A 21,518-nucleotide genomic window follows, 5' to 3' on the forward strand; every position below is an offset into this window, starting at 1 on the left:
CCAGGCAATTTAGGAACCGGCGCCAATTGCAGCGCTAGGCCCTCTAGCGCTGCAAAATCGGTGCTAAGGGCACTGAATTTCTAGGCCAAAGTTTCACTAGCAGACTGCTTCAGGAATCAGTGCTGGGGGTCATTGTTTTTTTTACAATCTACATAAATGTTTTTTTTACAATCTACATAAATGATCTGGGAACAGAAACAATGGCCTTGATATTGACCCTCCCCAACATGACATTTAAAAATAAAAAATCGGGGATCATGCCCCCAACCCACCACGCATGTGCCTGCCACCATTTTTATGACGGCAGATTGCGAGGCATGCATTTGTCCCACCTTGGAGAGGCGAGACACTTCATTATCATATTTACATCAGGCTCCCACAGAGCAATTTTGGGAAGTCTGAAGCCATTGTCTTCGGTCCCCACCACAAATTCCATTTCCTAGCCGCCGACTCCATCCCTCTCCCTGGCAACTGTCTGATACTGAACCAGACTGTTCGCAACCTTGGTGTCATATTTGATCCCAAGATGAATTTCCAACCACATATCCGCGCCATCACTAAGACCGCCTATTTCCACCTCCGCAACATCATCCGACTCCGCTCCTGCCTCCGCTAATCTGCTGCTGAAACCCTCATCCATCCCTTTGTTACGGCTAGACTTGACTATTCCAATGCACTCCTGGCCGGCCTCCCATCTTTCATCCTCCATAAACTTGAGCTCATACAAAACTCTGCTGCCCGTATCCTAACTCGCACCAAGTCCCATTCACCCATGTGCTCCCTGACCATTGGCTCCTGGTTAAGCAACACCTCAATTTTAAAATTCTCATCCTTGTTTTCCAATCCCTTTATGGCCTCACCCCTCCCTATCTCTGTAACCTCCTCTAGCCCTACAACCGTCCAAGATATCTGTGCTCCTCCAATTGTGGCCTCTTGTGCATCCCTGATTTTAATCGCCACCATTGGTGGCCCTACCTTCAGCTGCTGAGGCCCAAGCTCTGGAATTCCCTCACTAAACTTCTCTACCTCTGTTTCCTCCTTTAAGATGCTCCTTAAAACCTATCTCATCTGCCCTAATATATCTCCTTATGTGGCTCGGTGCCAAATTTTGTTTGACAACGCTCCTGTGAAACACCGTGGGACATTTTACTATGTTAACGGCGCTATATACTTGTAGGGGGTGGTGGTGTGTGTCAGCTTCACCTCTGACTTATGAGCGGTTCGAATCACTCCCACTCCCTTGGTTCTAGACCGTGGACTTATTTGGGGGTTGTGACAAAAGTGCAGCAGACAACTGGTTTTGGTGCAAGAACTTTGAATTTTATTCAAGAGAGAAAATATAACACAACAATCTTAACACTCTAATAAAATGGGGAACACTTCGATACACACGAGGGAAATTACAGTAGAAAAATACCTCGCCCCTCCCAATCCCACTTTACTAGCTAAGTTGGGCTCTAGAGGACCAGGGATAATCCTCACCAAACAAATCCTTGACAGTTGAGCTGGTTCGCGGTTTCGGGGTTCGCTGGATGTGTTGGTTGGTGCCTGCCGTACCCCGGACGCGGTAGAGGACTTCGACTGCGTGTCTGGTCAGTCTTCGCGAGTCCGCTGATGCGGTAGGGTACGTATTGGATTTATCGGGTGAGTACCCACTTTTCTTCTGTTAGAAATAGGGTTTTAGAGTCTTTTAAGTAAAAAATCTTACCCAGGGGTAAGTCAGGAATAGATTGCAAAGTGGAAACTTGCGAATCTTCGGTTTTCTCCTGAGTTGGTTTTCTTTGGTCGCGGTGGCCCAATATTACCCGGTTGGTTGGTGGTAATATTCGGTTGGTTGTTTTGTAAGGCCCTTGTTGCCGCGAGGTGTCTGATGGTCACTGGAACTGTTGCTCTGGTTGTTTCTTGGGTGTTGACCTGCTTCCAGAACTGTGAACTTCTTCGAACTCGATAAACTCCTGAGAACTGCCGAGAACTTGCTGTACTGTGTAACTGCTGAAAACTGTAACTGCTGAACCTTACTGACTTCTTGAGAAAACAGGCCTTCAATTATACTAATTGGGGCCTCCTAATCTGCGCGCCAAATCAATCCCGGTTTATTGTAAGACTTTTGGCGGGCTCGTTAACAGTAACTTGTTTGTGAATGTGTGAAGTGGTTTCAGGGTGGTTCCATGAGTTTTGAAGAAGGGTCAAACCCGAAACGTCAACTCAAATTTCTCTCCACGGATGTTGCCTGACTTGCTGAGTTTTTCCAGCATTTTCTGTTGTTATTTTGGTTCCATGAGCTGTTGAGCTCTTACTTGATTGTAGTCATTGTGTTCCGGTTTCGAGTTTCCTGACTGGGCCTGAGATTCTATGGAGTTGGGCGAGGTGATTTGTATTATGCATGTGTTGGATGGGTCCTGTGTTTTGGGTGGAGACTGCTCTTCTGTGGGTCTATTGTTATAATGTAAATTGTCTGATAGGGGCTGAGTGACGTTAGACAGTTCCCCAGACAGCTTGATTAACTGATTAACTCCAATACTCAAACTGTGTATTACAGTCATGGTGTGGAGATGCCGGAGTTGGACTAGGGTGGACAAATGTAAGAAGTCACACAACACCAGGTTATAGTCCAACAGTTTTATTTGAAATCACAAGCTTTCGGAGCGCTGCTGACTTCACCTGACGAAGGAGCAGCGCGCCGAAAGCTTGTGATTTCAAATAAAACTGTTGGACTATAACCTGGTGTTGTGTGACTTCTTACATGTGTATTACAGAGGTTGGTCCCATCTCCTGTTGCAGCCTTTCCTTTACAAGCCCAAACATGCCTTTTTTTAAAAATACCAAACCTTGGTTTTTGACCTTCAATCCCCTCTGTTATGCCCAATACATTTTATCACCCTGAAGTGGTTAGAAAGGAGTCCAAAGTCCTTTTCTTTAGGGTTTTTCTCCCGAGTTGTGGGGGATCTGTGAATTTTGAAAATCTTACATACTGCAAGTTGTAGTTGTTGATTTAAATTTAACAGCTGCTGGCTGGGTTTCCCAGGGCAGGGAAACCCGGCAGTGAAACGAAGACGAGAGCTGCCGGCTCCTGCAGGTTAATGCTTTTTATAGCACTCCTAGTGGGCCAGCGCCTCAAGGAAGCCTTCCGGCCTCCCTTGTGCCGATTGTGGTCACTCCTTGCTGCCACGATCGCTGGCCCCCATGCCCCTCCACTCCAGCCCCATTCTCTCCCTCGCCATTGCCAGGCTCTCTTTCCTCCTCTCTTTCTCCCCTCACGACTGCCCTACACCTCCCCCCCCCCCCCCCCCCCCCAAACTACCACCAAGCCCCGATCTCTCCCTTGCCATTGCTGTCCCGGCTGCTGAACCCATGTCCCCAACAGTCCCCGGCTGCAGCCTCTGGCCGTAGATTTTCCCAATTTGTTAATTTGGCTGGCTGCCAGGCAGGAAACAGAAAATAATTATAATAAGCTCCTGCTGTTAAATTTGGCAGGATTTCCATGTCCCTGGCCTCGCTGGGCTCCCCCACAAGTAGGAATAGGCAAACCATCTGGAAAAGGATACAGATAGGTAAACTGATTAGTGGCAGATGACACTTAATTTGGACAAATGTAAAGTAATGAGACTAGAAATGAAAAATAAATAGTGGGAATATAAAATGAATGACTCCTGGCTATAGGACACCTCAGAAGAGACATTTGAACCAGTAGAATGTGGTGGTGTGTCCCTCCAAATGTGTAATTTGGGCTTTGCACTGAACAAGAAGGTACTTCAAAGGTATTGAAAAGCAAATAACAGATGTCTGTTCCAATTGTTGATTCCGTTACTGGAGGTCCTGCTGGATGCAAACTTTAGCTTCAACACCGTTCTTTGACACTACTGAGAAGGCATGAAAAGAACTATGGTCTTTCTCATTTTATTTCAAACACTTGGGCCTAGAAATTCGGTAGTTAGCGCCTAAAGAGACCGAGAATTGGGGCGTTACCCATGTTGGGGCGGGCGCAATGAAGATAGCGACAACTCCCATATTGACTATACATTTAACGCCTGCGCTAAGTGTTTGTGCGCGCCCGCGTGCGCAAGCAGATCATGACGTCATTTCAGTGTGCAACGCCTTTTAGGCACCCCTGACCGGATATTGAGTGGCGCCCGGAACCTTTACGCCTAGCGCTATTAGTGACAGTTCGAAGGAACGTTAGCAGGCCCTTCTCGTAGTCGGGGGGCACTATTTAAAGGGGACAGCTCTAGTATAAAAGCTGCAGCCACTTGGCCTGTTCATTGCGATCGTTGGTGGAGAGAGTTGGTGAGCTACTGTGGAGCAGAGTTTTTGGAATTTAGCATTAGAGTACTTGGGACCTTCAAACCTGTCCGGAGCAGTTGGAGCACTAGACCTAACAGCCTTTTGACCAACTGGCATCAGAATAGGAGTTGCTTTGGAGGGCGACGGCCTCATGGCCGAACAGTATGAAGGGGCAGAGAGACGGCGGGAGAGAGGGCTGGGATTGGCCAGAAGGAGGAGGGGCAATGGAGGTCGGCCAATCCGAGGGTATGCTGCGAGGGTCTTTAGGCAGCAGGTGTCATACCTTGACATGTCAGAGGAGCAGTGTGTGCGAAGGCTCCGATTCGGGAGGGACGTTGTTACTGAGCTGTGCCACCTGCTTGCTGAGGATCTGCAGCCGCGTCTACGGTGCAGGACCTCTCTGTCGGTGGCCGTTAAACTGATTGTTGCCCTCAATTTTTATACCACCGGATCCTTTCAGTCAGCCACTGGGGACATTGCGAATATCTCTCAGTTTGCAGTCCACTGTTGCATCCGGCAAGTTACAGCCGCCCTTTATAGGCGAAGGCGTCAATTCATCACCTTCCCTCTGACCCTGGAGAAGCAGGCGGAGCGCGCGCAGGGCTTCGCTGCTATTGCGGACTTCCCCATGGTGCAGGGGGCGATTGACTGTACACACGTGGCTTTGAGGGCGCCATTCCAGAATCCTGAGGACTTCCGCAACCGCAAGGGGTTCCACTCCCTCAATGTGCAGCTGGTCTGTGACCACCGCCAAATCATCATGGCAGTCAACGCCCAATTCCCAGGGAGCAGCCACGATGCCTTTATCCTGCGGCAGACCTCAGTTTGTGACCTTTTTGAGGGGCCGGCTCGACCACGAGGCTGGCTTGTTGGGGACAAGGGCTATCCTCTCTGCCCATGGCTGATGACACCACTCCGTGTGGCCGCCACCCCAGCAGAAGAGCTGTTCAACAGCAGCCATCAGGCGACCAGGAACATTGTAGAGCACACTATTGGTGTACTCAAACAGCGTTTCCGATGTCTGGACCATTCGGGGGGAGCCCTGCAGTACTCGCCGGAGCAAGTGGGTCACATCGTCGTCGTCTGCTGCATGCTCTACAACTTGGCGATTCGACGCACCCAGCCAATTCCAGCTATCCCTCAATGACCAGCAGAGCAGGCGGACGAGGAGGAGGAGGAGGAAGAGCAGGCGGAGGAGGAGCATGCGGAGGAGGAGGAGGAGGAGGAAGATGGAAGGGCTCCTGAAAGTGGAAGGGCCATCCGTCGGAGGCTCATCAGGACTCGTTTCGAGGCCCCTCTGGCGCAATGATGGGTGTCTTTACTCCTGCGCACTTTGGATGTTTGAAAGCCTCTGAAGGCCAGCATCACTGTAATTAGTCACGTGTACCATAGCACATTAAAACTTTTCTTTATTGTCACAAAAGTCTTTCATTACAGCAAAACAACGTCATGTCAACAGAAACCATAACTAACAAAATAACAGTTAACTCTTCGGCAAAGCCGCAAAACTCAACAAACCATTTCCAACAATTACAACAGGTGAGGGTGTCCTTGAATTTGGCCAAAGAAACGTCTCAGCACCTCCCTCTACTGCTGGCCCCTTGATGGAGAACGACTTCTCTTTCGTGGTCGGCCCCTTCCCTCCCCGCTGCTCCTACATAATTGAACCCCAGTGGCGGGGTCAAGGCTGGGGGACACCTGCTGACTGTGTGGAAGCGCAGAAGCCCCTGAGGGACGGCCTGGCCGACCTCTGGGCTTGGAGGGTGCGGACGCAGGATGCTTGATCTGAGCATGGCTGGAAGCAGTGTGCCCTGCAGGTGGTGGCAGCTGCACTGCAGACGTACCAGCGCTGGCATGTGCAATGGTCACCTGCCGAGAGCGGACACCTGCACCATGGTCGGACGACACACTGGCTCTCTGAGGGGACCGGCTCGGCTCATCCGCCACAATCGCATGCTCCACTGATTCCTGGCCTTGTATGGGACTGGAAGGGCCCGGGGTGATCCTAGCTGATGCAGATAGGGTGGCTGCAGTGAGAGTTCGCGTTGCCTCAATCTGGGTGTAGACGAGGCCGGCAAGTGACTGTGTGGCAGCAGTGAGGACCTGTGTGGCAGGTGCCAGTGCTTCGGAGAAGCCCTGGACAGTTCTTTCATTGCTTCGGACAAGGCCGGTGCCGACCGTTCCACTGCCTCGGACAAGCCCTGAACAGACCTTTCCAGGGATTGTCTGAAGCCCTGAACAGTCCTTTCCATAGCGGCCCCGAAGCCCTGGAGCGTCCTCTCCATTGTTGCCCCGAAGCCCTGGAGAGTCCTCTCCATTGCTGCCCCGAAGTCCAACACACTCTTTGCCAGTGTATCTATTGACTGAGGCATCCTCCCCACTGCAGCCATCAGCTCAGTGTGCCTGAGCCGGGCCTGGGTGCTCATTTCAGCCAGGCGACGCACCTCCTCTGCACTCTGTGCAGCAGTCATCACTACCTGCCTTGCCCTCCGGGGAGACGGTGGCCGAACTTGCCTACCCCCCTTGCGTTGCTGCATGCCGCTTGTTCCGGCAACTGGCTCATCCTCAGAGGCCCCCCCCCCTTCCAGGGAACTACTATCCCCAGTCTGCAGATGTGTATGCTCCCCTGAGATTGGAGCGGATGCTCCGGCTTCCTCCTGATCCTCTCCTCCGGAGGCACTGGCACTGGCAGCTTCAGGACGTTGAGCCCGAGTTGGTGATGAATCATCTGAAAGCAGGGAGGTGGAAGAGTGGCTTTAGCAAAAGGACAGGTTGGTGGAAAGGCATGCCAGATTGCGGCAAGGCTCTGACATGGCTGCACACTGAGGAAGCATGCTGGCGGGGGGACCAAGTGGAAGGAAACAGCTGGAAAAGGTGAGAGCCTTACCCTCGCTGTCGGAAATGGGGTCGGCAGCTGCAGTGGTAACAGGACCACACAGACGTCCTCCAAGAATCTGGTGCACTCTCTCCTCGAGATCCGTGAGAGTGACGACTTGTGGAGGCCCGCCACCGGTTCGACTCTGGTCCTTTCGCATCGCCGCCAGCTTGGACTGCAGGGGAAAGAAGGGGAAGCTCTGTAACATGATGCCTTGAGAGATCATCTCATGCCCCCCATGGTGCAAGAGCCCTTACATGTGGCCTTGAGTGAAATGTCCATGTGTGTGCCCAGAAAGGGCCATGGGTGCTTGCTGACAGATGGCCATTGGGACATCATGGCAACAGGGTGCTCGAAGTCAGGTGCAGATGGAGGGAATCAGAAGTTTGCATAAACAACACTCACCCTAACGACCCGAGTGAGGTCGTTGAATTTCTTCCTGCACTGAACAGGGGTCCTGGTCGCCATGCTGCTGGAGTTGACCCTCAGAGAAACCTCCCTCCAAGATCGCCGGTAATCCTTTTGATTCGGCCTCCTGCCATTGTCAGGATACAGAACATCTCGACGGCGCTCCACTGTAGACACCAACTCCTCCAGAGCCTCAGTGCTGAAGCGCTCTGCTCTCTGTCTCACCTTCTCCATCCTGACCAAGTTTTTTGCGCCAGAGAAGGGCGAGCGCTGATTCTGAGGCCTACAGGGCGTTGAGTGTGGCAGCTCAGGCTGACTGACCCACCCCTTTAAGAGCCGGCCAGCGCCTGGAAGTCTCGTCGTTTTTGGTCATTGAAATCACCTGCGCTGCGCCCGTCCCCGCCGATATTGGGTAGCGCCTGAACTTTTGCGCCTTCGGAGCCCCGTGCAACGTCTGAATTCACGCCTCAATCCCCTTTGGGGGCGATGCAACCCAATATCGCGCCAGGCAGCGATAAGTTTCGTCTGGCTATAAACTTTGCGCAGCGCCAGTTCCAGCGCCTCAAGCGGGGCTATACCCAATTTCTAGGCCTTGGTCCCTAAACCTTGGCTCTGCTGACCTGCACCTAAATTCTCTGGACTTGGATAAATGGGATGTAGCCCTATGGGGGAAGAGTGTGCATTCTGTGTTGGAGGGCAAAAAGATATTCCACAGGTATAGATTTTTTTAGTAGCTGAGCTGGGAAACCCCTAAACATGGTGATGGGTTTCCATACATGTCAGACATTTGGCTGACCCAAAACAAACAAAACCAAATAATGATTTGAAATCCTATTCTGCAATGTTAGAGATCAAAGCTTTTATTCACTAAGTTATGAAACTATTTTCACTGCAGTGCAATAATTTGAGATTTTCTGCTTTTTTTATTGCCTTCTGTTATAGACACCAAATGCACCAAAAGCATGAATATAAAAAGAATGACTAAAGTCTTCTGCTTTGCCTAGGATACCACATGATAAAATAAATGGTTTATGAAATGACATTATAATCCATCTACAAACCAAGTATATTGCATAAATGTTGTTTAACAATAGGTGTGATTGGTAATTTACTCCGTCTCCCCTTCATCGAAATGTAATATCATTCTTAATAATTGGTAGAAACATGTGCTGTTGGATTTTTACCACATTTGCTTAGCAATAATGAATTGGACTATTTAATCAGTCCTTTGTTATGCCTTCATATCCAACCTTGTAAATCATGAATCTTTCTCATTTGGGGAAATGTTGGTTTAAAATCTGGCTAATTGTGAGATATTCTCCAGAATGTTGTGCGGTTTTATTACTTTCAAATGTGATTTAACCAGACCTCATATGGAAATAGAGATCCATCAGTGCAAAGATTCTAATCAAAATCATTCATTACTACACTATTTTCTCCTTCTCCACTGACTCACACTGGTGTTATGGATTTTGTTGGTACCCCTCATCCAATTGGTCTATAAATGTCAGCATACTATTTGCAAGTGGTACAGTAGAATCATGGTTATGTTACTGGATTATTGATCTAGAGTCTTGGACTAACAATCCAGAAAAGGTGTGTTCAAATCCCACATTGGCAGACTAAGAATTTGAATTCAGTTTTTTTTTAATTTAAAAATCTGGTATCGGTAAAAGTAACTGAAGATTTTCATTAAAACCCTAATTAGTTTACTAATGTCCTTTTAGGGAAGGAAACTTGTCATCCTTACCCATTCTGGCCTATATGTGATCTAGTCACACACCAATGTGGTTGATGCTTAACTGTCCTCTGAAGAAGCCAAGCAAGCCATTGTATCAAACTGCTTGCAGCGGTTCAAAAAGGACTGACGGATAGCTAATGTAATACCTATATTTAAGAAGGGAGATAGAACATGTCCAGGGAACTATAGACCAGTCAACTTAACATCGGTGGTAGGAAAAATAACGGAATCCTTACTAAAGGAGAAAATAGAAAAACATCTAGAAACCAAAAGTATAATAATGAATAGTCAGCATAGATTTCAAAAGGGAAAGTCTTGCTTGACCAATCTTATTGAATTTTTTGAAGAGGTAACAAAGAGTAGACAAGGGTAATCCAGTAGATGTAATTTATCTAGATTTTCAAAAGGCCTTCGATAAGGTACCACATAATAGACTAATGAATAAGGTCAGAGAATGTGGAGTCGGGGAACTAGTAGCAGAATGTATAGCTCGCTGTCTTCAAGACAGAAAGCGGAGAGTAGGGGTAAAGGGTAGCTATTCAGTGGCAGATGTTGGGAAGTGGTGTTCCCCAAGGATCAGTGCTGGGACCACTGTTGCTCACAATTTATATTAACGATTTAGACTTCGGAATCAAAAGCACAATTTCTAAATTTGTGGATGACACCAAATTGGGGGTGATAGTCAATACTGAGGAAGACTGCAACAAATTACAAGAAGACATTAATAAACTTGCAGAATGGGCATATAATTGGCAAATGAATTTCAACACAGATAAATGTGAGGTATTACATTTTGGTAAGAAAAATAAGGATGTCACGTATTACTTGGGAAAATACGAATCTAAATGGGGTAGAAGAACAAAGGGATCTGTAAGTACAAATACACAAATCACTAAAATTAGTGACAGAGGTTAACAAGGCCATAAAAGCAAACCAAGCACTCGGATTTATTTCTGGAGGTATAAAATTGAAAAGTAGGGAAGTTATGCTAAACTTGTATCGAACCTTGGTTAGACCACACTTGGAGTACTGCGTACAATTCTGGTTGCCATATTATAAAAAAGGATATAGAGGTACTGGAGAGGGTGCAAAAAAGATTTACAAGGATGATACCAGAAATGCAAGGGTATACCTATCAGGAAAGGATGAACAGGCTGGGTCTCTTTTCTCTTGAAAAGAGAAGGCTGAGGGGTAACTAAATAGATGTCTTTAAAATTATGAAAGGTTTTGATAGTGTAGACACAGGGAGAGTGTTTCCACTTGTGGGGAAGAGCAAAATTAGAAGCCATCAATATAAGATAGTCACCAAGAAATCAAATAGGGAATTCAGAAGAAACTTCTTTACCCAGAGAGTGGTGAGAATGTGGAACTTGCTACCACGGAGTGGTTGAAGCGAATAGTATAGATGCATTTAGGGGGAGGCTAGATAAGTAAGGGAGAAGGGAATAGAGGGTTATGCTGATAGTTAGATGAGGAAAGACTGGAGGAGGCTCAAGTGGAACATAAACGTTGGCATGGACTGGTTGAGCCGAATGGCCTTTTTCTGTGCTGTATATCCTATGTAATCCTATGTATGTGTATGCAATTCAAAATAAAAAAGCAGTAGAGATTGTAGTATGTAACAAAAGGACTTGCAGAAAATCCCCACAGATTATTATTTTTGTTAAATGTTGCAGATTCAAGTGGCAGAGTTAACTGGTGAAAACCACAAGATTCAAGAACATTTGCGCCAAACAAATGAGCAGAACCATCGTACAGTGAGCACATTTACACAGAAGATGGCAGCTCTTCAGGAAGAGTGCAATATTGCTAAGGTACAATCTTGAGTGCACCCGGAGTAGGCTCTCAACAGATCCGAAACACAATTTTTGATATAAAATTGTAGAATAACTTTAGATGTTTCTCAGCAGAAACAATGTGACTGCAGTTTTAATTTGAGCTATAAATGCAGTCTCTCTCTTCAGTCTATGGCTCAGATAGTCTGTACCCACAGGACTGGGGGGGAGAAATTCGGTTGGTTGCGCCACCGATTAACGCCTAAAGAGGCCGAGAAGTGGGGCGTTAGCCAATTTCCGGGCGGGCGCAAGGCGCCTAGCGCCTCGCCCCATATTGAGCATGCATTTAGCGCCGGCGCTAAATCTTAGTGCCCGCTCATGGGCGCAGGCTGATTATGATGTCATTTGAGTGTGCAACGCCTTTTAGGCGCCCCGGACTGGAAATTCAGTGGCGCCCCCCTCCGTAGCGCCTGGCGCTAATAGTGACAGCTTACCTGGACCTTACCAAGTCGCTCTCGGGCTGGAGGAGCGTTATTTAAAGGGGACTGGTGTGATTTAAAAGCGACAGCCATTTTTGGTGCACAACTTCCTCGAGAGCTACAAAGAGTTGCTGAGCTGCACACTGAGAGCCATTTGACCACTGAGCCAGCGCAGGCAGACGATCTTCAGCCTTCTGACCATCACCTTGCTGTTGGTGAGCCTTGACAACGGGGAACCTTCCTGTGGGCACTTTTATTATGGGGGCTGCATTGGAGGGGAACGTCCTGCTGCTGAATCATCTGGAAAGGGCACTGAGACGCTGGGAGAGGGGGGCGGGCATGGCCAGACGGAGGAGGGCCAACCGACGTCGCCACAGCAGACCTTACGCTGGCAGGGTTTTCCGACAGCAGTTTTCCTACATGAACATGCCGGAGGAGCAGTGTGTCAGAAGGCTGCGATTTAGAAAGGAGGTGGTGACTGAGCTGTGCCAGCTGCTTCAGCCAGATCTGCAGCCTCAGATAAGGTGCAGGACATCTCTGTCGGTGGCTGAGAAGATGCCTGCTGGCCTGAACTTCTACGCGAGCGGCTCTTCTCAGGCTGCGCGTCAGAGGCTGATCAGAAGTAGCTTCTAGGCCCCTCTCACGGAGTGCTTGCTGCCATTCCAAGAACAGGAATGGAACCGGTCTGATACCCCTAAGCCTGTGAAGGGCAAGATGCATGTAAATAGAAGGCATAGCCATTGTAAATGAAGAAAGTGTTTCATTACACAAAATGTGGTTCCTTCAAACATGAGAAAGCTATGGCAACAGAAAGCAAAACTAATACACTGACACATAACTGACTCTCACACCCGGGAGACTGTCCAAAACATAAATCACATTCCGACCATCTTCCTTGGCCTTGATTCCACTGCGCCAACCAAAGCATCCAATGCCCCATCAGTGAGGCGTGCCGCCCTCTGCCTCACCCTTTCCATTTCTTGCTAGGCTGGTGCACCACAGGTAGGCTCCCACTGCTTTGAAGGCCTACAAGGCAGTGAGTGTGTCTGGTGATGCCAATTGACCTGCCCCTTTAAGAGCTGGCCGACGCCAGTGTGTCTCAGGGAAAGTGATTATTGAAAGCACCTGCGCTGTGCCCCGCCGCCGCTAAATTGGGTTGCGCCCCCGGGTTAGCACCTTAAGAGCCTCATGCAGCGCCTGATTTAGCGCCGCAATCACCCTCCGGGGCGCAACGACCCAATATCGCGTCAGGTGGCACTAAATCGCAACTGGCACTAGGCTTTGCACTTCGCCAGAACTAGCGCCCCAAACGGGGCTATACCCAATTTCTCCCCCTGGGTATTTTTTCCCGCCTCACAGCTGTCTATAGTTACTACAGAAGATTCTTTGATACTAAATCATAAATAGTAAAAATTAGTGAATTTTCAGTAATTTCCGGCAGTACAGCTGTAAAACATTCTGATTTTCTGAGGATAATTTGATGAGTTTTTCAAATTGGACAGTGATGATAAGAAAGAAGAAACATCTTGAGTGAAAGATTTCTAAGCTTTTTTTAGGAAAATGAATCTGAAAAATGAACATTTGCTGCTGTGTGCCATTGATGTCAGTACAAGGTTCTTTGAGGGCGTTGCCTGCTAGCTATCATATTTAAATGTAGTGTTCACAGTGATTTGTCATTCTTTTCACGCCTGTCCTGCCATGGTTAATTCACATTTGTGCTTCTAGTAAGTTGTTCCTTTCTCTCTCGTGGGGTAAAATATATATTCAGCATCTAAACAAGAATACTTTATATGTTAATTCAGACACCACTTTCTTTTTAATCAAAGAAAGGTATTTTTTAATTAATATTATGAATTATGGGGCATATTTTGCACGGCATCTGTTCCCCAAGCAGCAACTTGTTCAATGGTCGCATGGATCAGAGAATCTGGCACACTGACCTCCATCCCCGACTCACCGCACTCAACACTTTCTGCTGCTTTAGAGTGCCTGATTCTCCAATCCGTGCTCTAGTCAAACAATACTCTATGCTGAGAGCCTCGCCTTGCAAAATTTACCCATATATGTTCACTACCCTTGGGAACAGGTTAGGATTCCATCATTACAAACGATGAAGGGACCAATAAATTAATTAATCCTGATCAGAGAAAAAATTCCCAATTTACAGCACTAAATTGAAGATTAATTCTGATGTGCTATGCAAGTTACATAAATAATGGCAGAATTTAGTTCATTGAAATTCTTGTACTTCTGTTGAAGTGATTTCATGTTGCCCTTACAGGCTGAACAGACTGCAACTGCTGTGGATTTTGAAAGTTACAAAGTTCGTGTTCATAATGTCCTAAAGCAACAGAAGAGCCGGTCAGCTGCCCAGAGTGAACATGAGTTAACCCAGCAAGAAAAGTGAGTTTTGGAACCTAAGAGAATTTTCTCATTACAATCTCTATTACTGTTGCATTTTTTTATGACTAGTAAAATTCACACTCTCAGTGGTTTACTGATGATTCCATACTACCTCCTTCACTTGTATAGGTAGAGCATACTGAGTTCAGAACTACCGGATGAATACTTGTGGTCATCTCGCAAGTGCAGCTGAGCTCCTATTATTCCCATTGCTATTATCCACACACCAGACTGGGAAGAGTTAGGACTTTGGATTGGGTCGGGACAGTTTTCTGGAACAATATGTTGTAAAACCGACCAGGGATGAGGCCATGCTAGATTTAGTGATGAGTAACAAATCTCTAGAACAACATAAGTGTGGCTTACAGGAACCTGGGAGTAACAGTAGACTCATTACTGTCAATTTGGAGAAGCAAATAGAATGTTGGGCCACATAGCTAAAATATTTTAAGTCAATGAGACAATATAATATCAGACCACACTTGGAGCACTGTTTACAATTTTGATTTCTACGCTTCAAAAGAAATATGTGCATTGGGGAGTGTGCACAAAAAGAGCAACAAGAATGACTCCAAGTTTCAAGGAATGAACCAAGGGAAAAGAATAGAAAAGTTTAAGTTGGATAATGTAGATGGAAGAAGGTTAAAGGGTGGGTAGGGATGGCATCAAGGTAAATTAAGTATTACAAAGTATGAATGAGTTGAACGCAGAATATTGCTTCAAGGTAAATCGGGCCACTAAGACCAGAGGGCATTAATGCAATTAAAAGTAAATTTGAAATGGCTCTTATAAAAGTTTTCACTATTGAAAGGGTGAAAAATATTTTGAATAAGCTGTTCCTTATTATTTTTACCCCTCTATAAAGCAACCTGGAATGTTTTATCACATTAAAGGCACTATATAAATGCAAATTGTTTTTATCTACCAGTAGTGTATTAGATGCAGACATTAGAGGCATTTAAAATGCAGTTGGTTGCTCATTTGGATGAGTTAATATGCTAGAAGGCTAAGTTTTGATGGGCCGGATGGCCATTTCTTGCCCTTGACTGGTTCGGCCACGTTCGGGAGTGAAACCCTGGTGTCTCTTTCTCCCTCCCTAGTCTGTCGATGTGGGGACTCGTTGTAGCAGCCTCCACTACAGTCAATAACTTAGCAGAAAATAGGGATCTAACTCCATTACTTTATTGTAAAACAGCATTTTATGTAGTATTGGGCGGCTTGACCAATAATATCCAAGCTTCAAGAGATGTGCCAAAAGCAACAGTTGTGCTGAATAAATGTAAAACATTTTTGTTGTTGTAGAGAACATCTCCAAAAGGTGGTTGACCAGCTGAAGGCCAAGTTACAAGAGACTCAGTGCAATCTACAAGTCAGTGTGGGTGAGTTACAGACTCTGCAGTTAGAGCATGACATGTTGCTGGAGCGACATAACAAGATTCTGCAGGATGCTGTGTCCAAGGAGGCTGAGATTCGAGAAAAGTATGTATTATTTTGTTTTTCAAACACCAAGTAGACATTATACAAAATGGCCAGTTCTTAAGTAGTTAAAAATATTGTAATTCCTTTTATTTTAAAAAAAATCTCTATTTGTGAATTAGTTTGTGTAACTTGAAGTATTTACAGTTGCCACTATGCACTTTTCTTAACCTGGCATTGCATCTTGTGTACAACCCTATAACCAGAGGTTTTTCCATTAGTAACATCTAGAGCTGATATTTTGAGAACATCCATTCTTGAACTTTGAAGGCTAATTGATATTTTTGCATATCTGAGATGAGATAAACGTTAAACAGAAAAATATCTGGCAAATCTATTTGTGGAAAAGTAATAATCCTGCAACTAAAGTACTGCAAGAGTTATTTTTGTGTTTACTTTTAAGCACTGAGGTGCTGCAGTACAAGATTTTTAAATTTTAATTTAAACTTTTTATTTGAAAGGAAAATAGCTATTTTCACAAACTAGTCAAATCCACACACATGCAATCTTGATGTAAACAAATTACAGGTAATATACTCAATTTTACTCTTCATAAAGCAAACATTAGATGATCAGACCTGTTACATATAACTAATTTGTAACCTTTTTTTTGTCCTCGCCCATTGTGTAGAACTGTATCCCACTGTAGTTTACGATGCTAAGTATCATAATCTTTCTAACTATTCTGCATATAAATAGCCTGTTATTTGAAGTATGATGAATTATTTAGTAATTACTCATCCCAAAGGTGAGGTCCTGCATCATTTTGCATTTACAACCTTCTATTATATGCAGTTGCAAATCATTACAAGTGGTAGCAGCAGAGGGGAATTAAAATGCAAATAATTATTTAACAAATGTACAGGAGGCGTGATGAGAATTATAGTTAACCTAGAGGTCAAATGACTAACAAGCCATCAGAGGTTTACTCTTGTGGGATATGTCTCTAGAGCCCCTTGATTTATATAAATCCCATATAACCTTGTCTCTTCTGTATATTGATGAATATTATGTTTTCTGCCCATGGTGAATCTGGGTAAGGTAATTAAAAGTGTTGTAGAAAAATGTATTTTGAAAATTGAAATCTCACGAAGGAATACATATTTATCATTGGTGGTTACATGCAAGTATACAAATTGACAGTGTTATTTTTTTCTTAGAGGCTGGTTTAATTCATATTAATCCAGATTATAAATCAAAGTGTGATGCTTGATTGAGATTTTTTCCCCTATATATTTTGTGCTGTATAAACTAATTCACTATTTAATGCTCACCCGCTTGCACAACAAATTACATTATTGGTGCTCTAGATTTATTTACGCAGTGCTAGGGTTTAATGATGCAGTACTATACTGCATCACATGTTGGTAAAATCCAGAATTCCACATTTAGTAAATTCCTCAATTCAGCCCGGGTATTTAAACCAGGGAAAATAGGACAGAAAACTGAGGGATGTTGCAACATCAACAGAAGCCAGTGCAGTGGTCTCCTGCCTATCCACCTCTTGATGCATGGGGAAAGACCGGAGTGATCTTTTATAAGGAGGTTTTATGTAATGTTTCACAATTACACTAAGCTGAAGTTGATGACACTTGTATTTTTAAACAATAATTTACAGACTTTGCTGTGTGCAGTCTGAAAATGTAATGCTGAAATCAGAGCATGCTCTGACTGTGAGTCAGATGATTGCCCAGAATGAAATCGCACACGACAGCTTCCGCGAGCAAATCCGGCACCTGGAAGAAGATCACAGAAAGACAGTTGAAATGTTACAGAAACAGTTGTCCAAGATGGAGGCACAGATGTTCCAACTTCAAACTGAAAGCAGTTTAGCAAGTGAGTCTCAATACCTGTAGAACAACCATCTGTTAGTGTGAGATTACAGTCATTCTACAGTATATAATTGTAGATGAATTTAGAGACCATACCCTGCTGATTTAAAGGGAGAGAACAACAACAAATTTGCAATTATATTAGAACAATGTTTTAATAAGAAATGCTTTCTCTTTTGATTTTATCTGCTACTTACTGAACACACTTCAGATTTGTCTTCAAGTTGTGAAAACGTTACAGATCAGATAGGTGTGTGTTTTTCTTTAGAACAGTTAATTGAAATATATTGAGTGCCTCTTTCACAGATTACCTATAGTTTGACTTTGGATAATGAATTATTCATTTGCATGCTTTTCTGTGCATTATTTGTTATAGTTATTACTTCCATTTCAAATTGGCACTTCTAGCTGACAAATTCCCCCATCAACAGTAAAACATTTCCCATTTCCTTTATCCATTTCTTAAAAGAAACCTTCCTGTTAGGGTATCATTGACACCATCATATAATCTATTTCAAATTGCTCTTGTATTTAGGAGATTATGTCCCTTGCTCTCTTTCTCTCTCTCTTGTTCTCCTGTGGCATTACGCACTGGGAGTGGGGTTAATGGGCAGTGTTTAACTGGACGAGAGTGGGGAAAGACTTGCCCCAAAAGACATGTAAGAGCTAACTCATTGTGTAAAAGTGGTCATGATTATTCTTTAGGTTGCATAACAGCTAACCAGCAGGAAGACCTGTTTATTCTTCTGGCCATGGGGGAGCTGACTGGGGTGGAGGGTGAGGAGGAGGGTGTGTGGGGGGAAGACATATTTATCATTTGGGTCATAAAATGATCAAACAACGGGAGCAGAGCAGAGGTGAGGAGAATTGCCAAGGGAAAATATATTACATATGACGGACAGCACAGAAACAGGCCATTTGGCCCAACTGGTCCATGCCGGTGTTTATGCTCCACTCGAGCCTCCTCCCGCCCGACTTCACCTAACCAAATTAGCATATCGTTCTATTCCTTTCTCCCTTATATGATTATCTAGCTTCCCCTTAAAGGCATCTATGCTATTCGCCTCAGCTACTCTGACCAAATGGTATAATGAAACCTGGAGTGCTGAAAAGGGCAAATAACAAAATTTTTTATAAACAATAATTATTTAAAAAAACTGAGAACTGGCTACTTCTCAAAATCAAAATGGCTACCAACAGTGACTGGGGAAACAATAATGGTCTGCAGCTCCACCCAATGGCCAGAGCCTACAACTAAATGATACAGGCGCCACCAGGAACAAGTAGTGTGGTCACATAGAGGTGTTTAATATTTAAATTCATATAAATGAGAAAATGTACTCAATGGTTGGTGTAGTTTCTGACCAAAAATCTAAAGCTAACACATTTTGACTTTTGTTTCTATATTTTTGTCTAAGGTCCTCCACCACTTCAGTCATCGGGGAAGATTTTGCGTGACCGAAAAAATGTGGACATATCTCTATTAGATATAAATTCCATTGACCGTGAGGAAGGGGAAGGAATGGAGATGACTGAAACAGAGTTGGTGCCTTCTACCAATAGCCAAGTTGCATCTCTTGAGCAATTGCTCACTTTCCCTGAGACTAAGTTAGGTTGGTTGACAATAGTGAATTTACAATCGACCTAGAATGGTAGTTATTTTGTTAACTTTCCTTATCAGACTGATATATTTGTGTGTATATGACATAAAAATTATAAAAAGATTTAAGGCCATAAACTTATAATTATTCTATTGCAGTGAATATTTTACAGAAAACTTTCAATTTATCATATTTAATTACATAGTTTTTTTTGGTATAAAGAAGGGCAAACATTCTCAAGACATTCTAAATGGTGGTTATTTAAATCTTTAAAGTGGTCATTCCATACATTTGTAGAAGCTATTATAAAACTAAATGCGTATCTTAAAATTATCTGTCTGCAATAGTATTCTTTGCATGTTAAAGCTGCTAAGGAAGACAGCAAGTGCAAACCAGCATTTTCTCAATAGAACAGAAGGAAAACCTAAGGATGAACCATTTGGGGCTGCACACTTATGTTTTCTAAAGGTTAGATTGAGAACAGTATTGGCAGATGTCTGGAAACAGGTCAGTTGCTTGCCCCCTCAATCAACGTTGGTGTGAGTTATGGAGGGAAGGAAAGTGGGGAAAGTCTAAAATCACAAATTAACAATACTTCCGAATCCTTGATTTTGAATTTGGGAAACTACTATTCATTTTTTCTTATAGGAAAAAGGCCCAAGGAAAAACAACTAAAATATTTCTGTATTTATGTTAACTATAGAAACTATTCTCACTTGTTCCATTGATGATTTGCAGAAGTTCCTCAATGGCAGCCTGAGCCAACCAAGGAGGAAATAGCACATAAGTTAAACACGGCTACAAAGAGTATTGATCATTTAAATGTGCTCCTACGTGAGACAGAAGCTACCAATGCCATCCTTATGGAACAAATTACGGTAGGCCAGGATTTTCACCTTCACTACACTACTTGAAATCCATTCCATATATTGATCCCTCTTTCTGTGAAGAAGATCCGCCCAACATCAGTCCTAAATTTGTTTTTTTACTAGGGTGAGCCTGTGTCGTCTTTGTTTCATTTCTGAACTATTTATCCTTTTTATTCTATAAGATCACCTATCAGTCATTTCAAGGCTGAAAATTTCAAGATTTTCTGTGGAAAAAAGAACGGAATTGTTGGCCTAATGGTATTTTTGTATTAAAAATGTTCTGTTCAGCTCCTGACGGTAAATGTGGTTTAATTGGAATGCAGCCTTGTTAGGATTGAGAGTGGATAGTTTTCCTCAGGTAACCATGTCTGATCTTGCCCCAGACTGGTGCACTCCCTAGCTTGGGGAATGGATGAGGTTTTGGCAGTTTGAAAGATTGCTTTAGCTGAATTTAGCCTGCAGATCATAGATGGATTTGCATTGGTGTCTCCAGACGTGCAGAAGAGCACAGCCATTGTTTGATTTGACCTGATTTCTTTTGGCAATTGTTTAGTAGAATTTGGTAGCCTTTCTCCTGGTCACAGGCAAAGTTAATGAACTGGATGCTGTCATCACCTCATGTGCACACAAGTACTTTCCAGTAGAAGTCACTGGCCAGCAATCAGGAGTGGAAGTCCTAACTGATTCCCACACTGGGGTACTGAGGCGAATTACAACGTCCCAACTGCTGCCCTGACTGAGAAAAGCTCACTCAACACTGGTCTAATTAGTTAGTATACAAATAGTTTGGTTTTAATTTTAACTCAGTGCTGACTAAAAATTAAATTGTCCTTTTAAAATGGCCAGTGCCAAACCCACTATTGAATAACTCTATTGTTTTCAGTATTATAATTAGACAATTGCCAGCATAAAACTGTTGCGAAATCTGTGCTGGGGCTTTCTGAAGTGACAGAAAATATTATAACCCACGGAAATGGCCAAGTTCATTGAATCCTCCTTTCTGATCTTGTGTTCTAACTCAATATGCAGTTTAACTCGTGTTCTTTTCCCACATAGCTGCTGAAAAATGAAGTGAGGAGGCTAGAGAGGAACCAGGAACGCGAGAAGTCTATCGCAAACATGGAGTACTTGAAGAATGTTATGTTGAAGTTCATATTCCTAAATGCCGGTAGTGAGAAGCAGAGCCTTCTCCCAGTAATTGACACAATGTTACAACTGAGCCCTGAGGAGAGAAATAAGCTTGCCGCTATAGCTCAAGGTAAAGTTTGAAACCTAACAAAAACTCTATGTTGCATGTTTCTGTAAGTGAAGATCTTAATAATACTCTGTATTTCTCATTTCCCCTCTAGCTCTTTTGCCAGTAATTTAAATCTATTACCTCTGGTGACTGATCCACTTGCCAGAGGAAACAGTTTCTCCCTATTTGCTCTATCAAAACCTCTCATTGGGCTGGATTTTGCGGTCAGCGGTGAATGAAAAGCGCCAACCGTTCACTATACTTAGACTTGCCCACAGACTTTCTATGGGGTTTTGCACTGGAACTTGCTGTGATTAGAAAGCCATTTCGGCACAGCGCCCTCTACAGGAGATCTGGGACCTGTATGAACAGGGCAAGCAACCGTGTATCTCCTTAACCAATCAGATTGAAGAATTGTTGCTAAGCTGCGCAGAGTCTGAACCAGGAAGTACAAGTTAGAATAGTTAATTCAATGTCAAATCATGTACAGAAAATGAAAAAAGAGAGGGAAAGAAAGATGGGATTAACAAAGAGAGATAAC

At 44.2% G+C, this 21,518-nt stretch overlaps 1 protein-coding gene across 2 annotated transcripts in view; it reads left to right on the forward strand.

Annotated features, from left to right (window-relative positions):
• The window catches only part of gcc2 (GRIP and coiled-coil domain containing 2), a 92,745-nt gene that overhangs the window by 68,428 nt on the left and 2,799 nt on the right, over positions 1-21,518 (forward strand). The window contains exons 16-22 of one of the 2 annotated variants that reach the window (XM_085999009.1): positions 10,982-11,119; positions 13,841-13,962; positions 15,265-15,441; positions 17,057-17,274; positions 18,689-18,883; positions 19,610-19,749; positions 20,797-20,998. In XM_085999009.1, the coding sequence (XP_085855135.1) occupies positions 10,982-11,119; positions 13,841-13,962; positions 15,265-15,441; positions 17,057-17,274; positions 18,689-18,883; positions 19,610-19,749; positions 20,797-20,998 (1,192 nt within the window). Of the gene's footprint in view, positions 1-10,981; positions 11,120-13,840; positions 13,963-15,264; positions 15,442-17,056; positions 17,275-17,481; positions 17,577-18,688; positions 18,884-19,609; positions 19,750-20,796; positions 20,999-21,518 lie in introns of those variants that run through there. The other variant, XM_085999010.1, reaches the window with a different exon arrangement.

Source organism: Somniosus microcephalus, chromosome 10 (genome assembly GCF_052327205.1).
Source record: "Somniosus microcephalus isolate GS21.2 chromosome 10, FLI_Smic_1.0, whole genome shotgun sequence".
NCBI classification, from domain to species: domain Eukaryota; kingdom Metazoa; phylum Chordata; class Chondrichthyes; order Squaliformes; family Somniosidae; genus Somniosus; species Somniosus microcephalus.